Source organism: Hyla sarda, chromosome 2 (genome assembly GCF_029499605.1).
Source record: "Hyla sarda isolate aHylSar1 chromosome 2, aHylSar1.hap1, whole genome shotgun sequence".
NCBI lineage: Eukaryota > Metazoa > Chordata > Amphibia > Anura > Hylidae > Hyla > Hyla sarda.
In genome coordinates this window covers 281431295-281441426 of record NC_079190.1, presented here as the reverse complement: position 1 = coordinate 281441426, position 10132 = coordinate 281431295, and the positions used below count along the sequence as shown (strand labels likewise).

Below are 10132 nucleotides of genomic sequence, written 5' to 3'. Positions count from 1 at the left end.
GTTTAGTTCAGCTTGAAAAAGATCCTGGAGAGGATCGAAACGTCGCTGCTGTTTTGCACATTGTTTTGATGGAATAAATTTTAATATCTTTTTTCACACCATTGGAGTGCTGCCCTGATCTTTCTTTTTCTATATATATATATATATATATATATATATATATATACACACACAAATCAAAAAATATGTTGCAGTATCTTGTAATACCTTTTTTATTGGACTAACAGAATTTTGTAGAGACAAGCTTTCAGGATTCCTCCCTTTATCAAGTCCAATAGTCAAGGACTAATGATCAAAGGACTTTATAAATTATCAGGGAGGAATCCCGAAAGTTTGTCTCTACAAAATTCTGTTAGTCCAATAAAAAAGGTATTACAATCTGCATCACTGGACTAATATGGCTACTCACATTTACTATACAGATATACACATACCTGAAGATGGTTTAGAACCCTGTGATGTCACACATGCTTGTGATGATGTCACCGTAAGCTGTACAAGGAGGTGCGCGCCGGCTGCAGTCTCTTCAGTGTGTTTTGCATTCACAACCTGTGGTGCAAAGTGTTTGTTAGAGAGTTTCTATTTGTGATAGAGAATTCAAGATTTTGACCGTTCCTTGTCTGAAGAGAGAACCACAAGGTAAGTCTCAGCCTCTTCTATTCATACATACACAGGGCTTTTTGTTTGACAGTTTTTTTTTTATTGTTGTTGCTTTTTTTTTTAGCAAAAAAAAACCAAGAAATTAATTTCCAAAAGAAATAACAAAAGTTATATTTCTCATAGCATTGTGACAATACTTTGCTTAGGCATTAAACATAATAAAACGCACAGATAGTATCATGACCAGAGCTTTTTCTTGCAAAACTGCTAAAATGCAATTATGCCCAAAAAAGCCCCCAAGAAAAAGAGTCCTAATTCATGAAGTTCAAAAAGAAAAAAGTCTATGAGAAAGATTTGGTGGTGTAGTAAAAGAATGACAGAAAGATTAGGGCAGAAATATAATAGTATATAATAGAATTCTGTGTGTACTAACAATAGAAATACTCTGGGTACTCCGAAAGGGAACATTTTCAAATCAACTAGTGGCAGAAAGTCATATAGGGGACGGATAGATCCCAATGAGGTGGGGTAGGTTCATTATTAGTAAATGCATATAGCAGGATAGCCCAATTGTATCTACAGTATGAAGTTCACATGGCCCAGTGACCATACAGCCAAGCCCTTATAATCCGCCATTACTAGGACAGATTCAGGGTTGTCAGATATTACTAGGACCGGACAGGTTTAGGGTTATCAGATATTACTAGGACCGGACAGGTTCAGGGTTATCAGATATTACTAGGGCCAGACAGGTTTAGGGTTATCAGATATTACTAGGACCGGACAGGTTCAGGGTTGTCAGATATTACTAGGACCGGACAGGTTCAGGGTTATCAGATATTACTAGGACCGGACAGGTTCAGGGTTATCAGATATTACTAGGACCGGACAGGTTCAGGGTTATCAGATATTACTAGGACCGGACAGGTTCAGGGTTATCAGATATTACTAGGGCCGGACAGGTTCAGGGTTATCAGATATTACTAGGACAGGACTGGTTCAGGGTTATCAGATATTACTAGGACCGGACAGGTTCAGGGTTATCAGATATTACTAGGACCGGACAGGTTCAGGGTTATCAGATATTACTAGGACCGGACAGGTTAAGGGTTATCAGATATTACTAGGACCGGACAGGTTCAGGGTTATCAGATATTACTAGGACCGGACAGGTTCAGGGTTATCAGATATTACTAGGACCGGACAGGTTCAGGGTTATCAGATATTACTAGGACCGGACATGTTCAGGGTTATCAGATATTACTAGGACCGGACAGGTTCAGGGTTATCAGATATTACTAGGACCGGACAGGTTCAGGGTTATCAGATATTACTAGGACCGGACAGGTTCAGGGTTATCAGATATTACTAGGACCGGACAGGTTCAGGGTTATCAGATATTACTAGGACCGGACTGGTTCAGGGTTATCAGATATTACTAGGACCGGACAGGTTCAGGGTTATCAGACATTACTAGGACCGGACAGGTTCAGGGTTATCAGATATTACTAGGACCGGACATGTTCAGGGTTATCAGATATTACTAGGACCGGACAGGTTCAGGGTTATCAGATATTACTAGGACCGGACAGGTTCAGGGTTATCAGACATTGGTAACCTTAGGGAAGACGTCTCCATATAAAACACTTATAGAGAAGCGTCTTCTTCTGAGGCTGCGATGGTCTTAGTGTTATCTTGTGGTTCTGTGCTGGACATTTCTGCTCTGTATGAAGGATCTATTGTATAATGACAGGAATGATGACATGTTGTCTAATGTGTTCACTTATCTCTCTCTCTCTAGTGTTTTCAGGCTCTGACCTGTGACCATGGCCTCTCCACAAGACCCATTGCTGAAGGAGGAGGAAGAAGCAATGGAGGACCATAGTGATATGGATGTAGAAAAGGGCGATATCCCTGAGAGGCAGAACCTGCCATCTCTAAGCGTGATGTCCACCGCACGTTCCATCATCACCGTAGTGATCCTCGCCTTTGTTAATTTGCTCATCTATGCAAATCGCTCCAGCGTGGCGGGGGTGCTGCCTTATATACAGAAAGCATATGACACCAATGCTAGTCTGTCCGGCTTATTGAATACATTGTTCATTGGAAGCTACGTGCTGGTCGCACCAATTGCCGGATATTTGGGCGACCACTGCAATAAGAAATATACTGTTTGCGCAGGAGTCATCGTTTGGCTGAGCATGACACTTACCCTGTCATTCATCCCTGATGGGTACTTCCTGCTCTTCCTGCTGACGAGTGGACTGGTTGGGGCCGGAGAGGCGACTTTCTGCACCATCGCCCCCTCCATCATTGCAGACCTTTTTACAAGTGACCAGCGGACCCGCATGCTGAACGTGTTTTACTCCGTCATACCTGTAGGCTGCGGACTAGGATACATCATCGGGCCCAAAGTGACTGATGCAGCAAGGGGCGATTGGCACTGGGCATTTCGGGTCACCCCTGGCCTGGGCCTCATAGCTGTGGCTTTGATGATTTTGGTCACAAAGGAGCTTCCAAGAACGACTACAAACGGGAAGAAGAACAACAAATCCCAGAAGTTTGCCAAATGGGCGACAGATCTGAAAAAACTATTTAAAAATCGAAGCTTCATGTTAACCACCATGGGATCGACGGCTGTATCCTTCATAGTGGGAGCCATAGGTGTATGGGGTCCGTCATACCTGACCCACGCACGAACACTCCTACAAGAGAAGGACCCTTGCCGTGCTGAACCGTGTGACTATCACGACATCCTAATATTTGGTGTGGTTACAGTCGTTTCTGGCATTCTGGGAGTTGTAGCAGGGACGGAGATAAGTAAAAGATATCGCAAATCCAACCCACGGGCGGACCCGCTTGTGTGTGGATGCGCGATGATGCTCTCCGCTCCTTTTCTTCTGTTGGCATTGACTTTTGGCAACATCAGCCTCGTTGCCACCAACATCTTCATCTTCATCGGAGAGACGCTTCTGTCAGTAAATTTCACCCTCATATCTGACATTATACTAAAAGTAGTAACTCCGTGGAGGAGATCTTCAGCCCTGGCCGTGCAGATGACAATCTATCACCTCCTAGGTGACGCCGGCAGCCCGTACCTCATCGGCCTGATATCTGACACCTACGAACGAGGATATGCCAAATCCCCTCTTCTGAAATACCGCAGCCTAGAGTATGCCCTCATGACCTGCACCATAATGGCAGTCATCGGAGGGGCCTTCTTCATGGCCACGGCCCTATATATAGAGAGGGACGAAAAAGAAGCAGAGATGGAATCAGAACCTCCGTCATCCTCCTCCTCCTTACTGCTTCCTGCCGATGAGGAGCGCGCTTCAGACTGAGGAGAAGTCATTGCTTACCTTTATCTCATTTACTTCATAAAAAAAAAATTAAGAAAAAAAAACTGCATTTGTTCTATGTTCCACTTTACCCCTTATTCTCTACCCAGGGGCGGACACAGACAGCAGAGGGCCCTTGTGCAAAGAATGTGCCCTTGCCCCCCCCCCCCCCCACAAAACATCAATTGTTCAGCACCCCCCCCCCTCCATGTGTCACTTACTCAGGTGGACCCTCATATGTCACTTGCTGTATAAGTTTCTAATTATTTATTAAGGCCTCCCATATGCCGCAGCTCATTCAAGCCCCCCACATTAGGTAGCATAGATTCCCAACATTAGGTAGCATAGATTCCCCACATTAGGTAGCATAGTTTCCTCACATTAGGTAGCATAGTTTTCCCACATTAGGTAGCATAGATTCCCTACATTAGGCAGCAGTTTCCCCACATTAGGTAGCATAGTTTGCCCACATTAGGTAGCATAGTTTCCCCACATTAGGTAGCACAGATTCCCCACAATAGGTAGCACAGATTCCCCACATTAGGTAACATAGTTTCCCCACATTAGGTAGCATAGTTTCCCCACATTAGGTAGCACAGATTCCCCACATTAGGTAACATAATTTCCACACATTAGGTAGCATAGTTTCCCCACATTAGGTAGTACAGATTCCCCACATCAGGTAACATAGTTTCCCCACATTAGGCTATAGTTTCCCCACATTAGGTAGTATAGTTTGCCCACATTAGGTAGCAAAGATTCCCCACATTAGGTAACATAGTTTCCCCACATTAGGTAGCATAGTTTCCCTACATTAGGTAGCACAGATTCCCCACATTAGGTAACATAGTTTCCCCACATTAGGTAGCATAGCTTCCCCACATTAGGTAGCATACTTTCCCCACATTAGGTAACATAGTTTCCCCACATTAGTTAGCATATATTCCTCACATTAGGTAGCCATAGCCCCCCCAAACACACAGACAGACACAGACACACACAGAGACACACTTACTTGCCCTGCACAACGCTTCTCCTCTCCGGCAGCGGCCTGACGAGTAACGTCACTGACGTCCTCCTGAGCGGGTCTGCAGAAGTACGTCACTTGTGCGACGTCCCTCGCTAGACCCCGGTCGGCCGGAGGCCGACTCACTGTCTAAAGTGCCCGCTGCGCTATTATACCCCGCAGCTGCTTTAGAACAGTGAGCAGCGGCGGCGCCAACCCTACCATGAACCTACTAGGCACAAAAAAAAAGGGGGCAGCAAAATGCCGCCCCTGGAAAGTGCCACCTGGGACTTATAGTCCCACCGGGTCCCATGGTAGGGCCGACCAGAGGCGGCTCTAGACTTTGTGAGGCCTTAGGCAAAACTTGAACATGAGGCTCTGCTTTATTTTCTGCTGAAATTACATGGTGGTCCGGCTGTGAGATGGTTATACTGTGACATCACTGTGTATTATCCCTGTACTGTGACATCACTGTGTATTATCTCTGTACTGTGCCATCACTCTGTGTATTATCCCTGTAATGTGACATCACTGTGTGTTAACTCTGTACTGTGCCATCACTGTGTATTATCCCTGTACTGTGACGTCACTGTGTATTATCCCTGCACTGAGACATCACTCTGTATATTATCCCTGTACTGTGACATCACTAAGTATATTATCCCTGTACTGTGACATCACTGTGTGTATTATCCCTGTCCTGTGACATCACTGTGTATATTATCCTTGTACTGTGACATCACTGTGTGTATTATCCCTGTACTGTGACATCACTGTGTGTATTATCCCTGTACTGTGACCTCACCGTGTGTATTATCCCTGCACTGTGACATCACTGTGTGTATTATCTCTGTACTGTTACATCACTGTGTGTATTATCCCTGTACTGTTACATCACTGTGTATTATCCCTGTACTGTGACATCACTTTGTATATTATCCCTGTACTGTGACATCACTCTGTATATTATCCCTGTACTGTGACATCACTGTGTATTATTCCTGTACTGTGACATCACTGTGTATTATTCCTGTACTGTGATATCACTGTGTATTATCCCTGTACTGTGACATCACTGTGTATTATCCCTGTACTGTGACATCACTGTGTGTATTATCTCTGTACTGTCACATCACTGCGTATTATCCCTGTACTGTGACATCACTGTGTATTATCCCTGTACTGTGATGTCACTGTGTATTATCCCTGTACTATGACATCACTGTGTATATTATCCCTCCCTGTACTGTGACATCACTGTGTGTATTAACTCTGTACTGTGACATCACTGTGTATTATCCCTGTACTGTGACATCACTGTGTGTATTATCTCTGTACTGTGACATCACTGTGTGTATTATCCCTGTACTGTGACATCACTGTGTATTATCCCTGTACTGTGACATCACTGTGTATTATCCCTGTACTATGACATAACTGTGTATATTATCCCTGTACTGTGACATCACTGTGTATATTATCCCTGTACTGTGACATCATTGTGTGTATTATCCCTGTACTGTGACATCACTGTGTGTATTATCTCTGAACTATAACATCAATGTGTGTTATCTCTATACTGTAACATCAATGTTGATACTTACACTGCACTGTGACATCACTGTATATATTAAGCCTGTATACCCTAATGCCACTGTACATATTTACCTTGCACTGCGAGTGACAATACAGGGTAAATATGCACAGTGACATCACAGTTCAGAGTTAATATAAACAGTAATGTCTCTGTACAGGGACAATAAACAGTTTTGCCACTACAGGGTTAATAAACGCAGTGTTGTCACAGTAGAGGGTAACTATACAGTGATGTCATTGTACCGGGAAAATATACACAGTGAAGTCAGCATTCAAGAATAATAAACTGTGATGTCACTACAGGGTTGTTATACACAATGACATCAAATTACAGGATGAAGCACAGTGATGTCACAGTTTATTATAAAGCAGAGTGATGTCACAGTTTATTATGAAGCACAGTGATGTCACAGTTTATTATGAAGCACAGGGATGTCACAGTTTATTATGAAGCACAGTGATGTCACAGTTTATTATGAAGCACAGTGATGTCACAGTTTATTATGAACCACAGTGATGTCACAGTTTATTATGAAGCACAGTGATGTCACAGTTTATTATGAAGCACAGTGATGTCCCAGTTTATTATGAAGCACAGTGATGTCCCAGTTTATTATGAAGCACAGTGATGTCACAGTTTATTATGAAGCACAGTGATGTCACAGTTTATTATGAAGCACAGTGATGTCACAGTTTATTATGAAGCACAGTGATGTCACAGTTTATTATGAAGCACAGTGATGTCACAGTTTATTATGAAGCACAGTGATGTCACAGTTTATTATGAAGCAGTGATGTCACAGTTTATTATGAAGCACAGTGATGTCACAGTTTATTATGAAGCACAGTGATGTCACAGTTTATTATGAAGCACAGTGATGTCACAGTTTATTATGAAGCACAGTGATGTCACAGTTTATTATGAAGCACAGTGATGTCACAGTTTATTATGAAGCACAGTGATGTCACAGTTTATTATGAAGCACAGTGATGTCACAGTTTATTATGAAGCACAGTGATGTCACAGTTTATTATGAAGCACAGTGATGTCACAGTTTATTATGAAGCACAGTGATGTCACAGTTTATTATGAAGCACAGTGATGTCACAGTTTATTATGAAGCACAGTGATGTCACAGTTTATTATGAAGCAGAGTGATGTCACAGTTTATCATGAAGCACAGTGATGTCACAGTTTATTATGAAGCACAGTGATGTCACAGTTTATTATGAAGCACAGTGATGTCACAGTTTATTATGAAGCACAGTGATGTCACAGTTTATTATGAAGCACAGTGATGTCACAGTTTATTATGAAGCACAGTGATGTCACAGTTTATTATGAAGCACAGTGATGTCACAGTTTATTATGAAGCACAGTGATGTCACAGTTTATTATGAAGCACAGTGATGTCACAGTTTATTATGAAGCAGTGATGTCACAGTTTATTATAAAGCACAGTGATGTCACAGTTTATTATGAAGCACAGTGATGTCACAGTTTATTATGAAGCACAGTGATGTCACAGTTTATTATGAAGCACAGTGATGTCACAGTTTATTATGAAGCACAGTGATGTCACAGTTTATTATGAAGCACAGTGATGTCACAGTTTATTATGAAGCAGAGTGATGTCACAGTTTATTATGAAGCACAGTGATGTCACAGTTTATTATGAAGCACAGTGATGTCACAGTTTATAATAAAGCACAGTGATGTCACAGTTTATTATGAAGCACAGTGATGTCACAGTTTATTATGAAGCACAGTGATGTCACAGTTTATTATGAAGCACAGTGATGTCACAGTTTATTATGAAGCATAGTGATGTCACAGTTTATTATGAAGCACAGTGATGTCACAGTTTATTATGAAGCACAGTGATGTCACAGTTTATTATGAAGCACAGTGATGTCACAGTTTATTATGAAGCACAGTGATGTCACAGTTTATTATGAAGCACAGTGATGTCACAGTTTATTATGAAGCACGGTGATGTCACAGTTTATTCTGAAGCACAGTGATGTCACAGTTTATTATGAAGCACAGTGATGTCACAGTTTATTATGAAGCACAGTGATGTCACAGATTATTATGAAGCACAGTGATGTCACAGTTTATTATGAAGCACAGTGATGTCACAGTTTATTATGAAGCACAGTGATGTCACAGTTTATTATGAAGCACAGTGATGTCACAGTTTATTATGAAGCACAGTGACGTCAGTTTATTATGAAGCACAGTGATGTCACAGTTTATTATGAAGCACAGTGATGTCACAGTTTATTATGAAGCACAGTGATGTCACAGTTTATTATGCAGCACAGTGATGTCACAGTTTATTATGAAGCACAGTGATGTCACAGTTTATTATGAAGCACAGTGATGTCACAGTTTATTATGAAGCACAGTGATGTCATAGTTTATTATGAAGCACAGTGATGTCACAGTTTATTATGAAGCACAGTGATGTCACAGTTTATGATGAAGCACAGTGATGTCACAGTTTATTATGAAGCACAGTGATGTCACAGTTTATTATGAAGCACAGTGATGTCACAGTTTATTATGAAGCACAGTGATGTCACAGATTATTATGAAGCACAGTGATGTCACAGTTTATTATGAAGCACAGTGATGTCACAGTTTATTATGAAGCACAGTGATGTCACAGTTTATTATGAAGCACAGTGATGTCACAGTTTATTATGAAGCACAGTGATGTCACAGATTATTATGAAGCACAGTGATGTCACAGTTTATCACTAACCATGATAATGGCTCCATAGGAGCTGAATAGTTGCGCTGTATTTGAGATATGTGTGAATAAATGCACTTTTTTTTACTGGAGTGCTGCGCCATTGGAATTTTTTATCTACAAGAGACCCTGATCAGGTTAGGACGCTGGCACCCATTTTTTGTTGGAACCGAGCTGTGCTGCAACTATTTCTTACTATATATATATATATTCATGTATCTATCTATCTATATATCATCCATCTACCTATCTATCTCTCATATCTATTGATCTATCTCTCATCTATCTGAGTTAGATAGATAGATAGATAGATATGAGATAGATAGATATGAGATAGATAGATATGAGATAGATAGATATGAGATAGATAGATATGAGATAGATAGATAGATAGATAGATATGAGAGATAGATAGATAGATGGATAGAGAGATAGATATGATATAGATAGATAGATATCAGATAGATAGATGTGAGATAGATAGATAATAGATAGATAATTGATAGATGATAGATGTATAGATAGATATGAGATAGATAGATAGATATGAGTGACTGAATAGATCCCTGTACACATCTTTGCCGTAGACTTAAATTCTGCATTGAGACCCTCTGGTTTCATGGATCTCAATGCAGAATTTAAGTCTATGGCAAAGATGTGTACTAGGTAGTGCCCTATCTATAGCCCCTTTGTTTTGTTACATGTACTCTGGATATATTGTATTTCTGTTTGATCCTTATACTTGTTTTTATGTTTTATTACAGATAACAAACAATTGTACTGCTGCCACCAACAGAGCAACCACCACGTCATATATACAAAAAGGAGCCTCT

General features: G+C 41.1%; 1 protein-coding gene across 1 annotated transcript; it reads left to right on the top strand.

The window, feature by feature from the left end:
- The first annotated feature begins 485 nt into the window (after window positions 1-485).
- LOC130357886 (protein spinster homolog 1-like) lies at window positions 486-3946 on the top strand. Its single transcript, XM_056560629.1, has 2 exons — window positions 486-639; window positions 2402-3946. The coding sequence occupies exon 2, from the start codon at window positions 2427-2429 to the stop codon at window positions 3939-3941; it is 1515 nt and encodes a 504-aa protein (XP_056416604.1). The 5' UTR covers window positions 486-639; window positions 2402-2426; the 3' UTR covers window positions 3942-3946.
- The last annotated feature ends 6186 nt before the right edge of the window (window positions 3947-10132 follow it).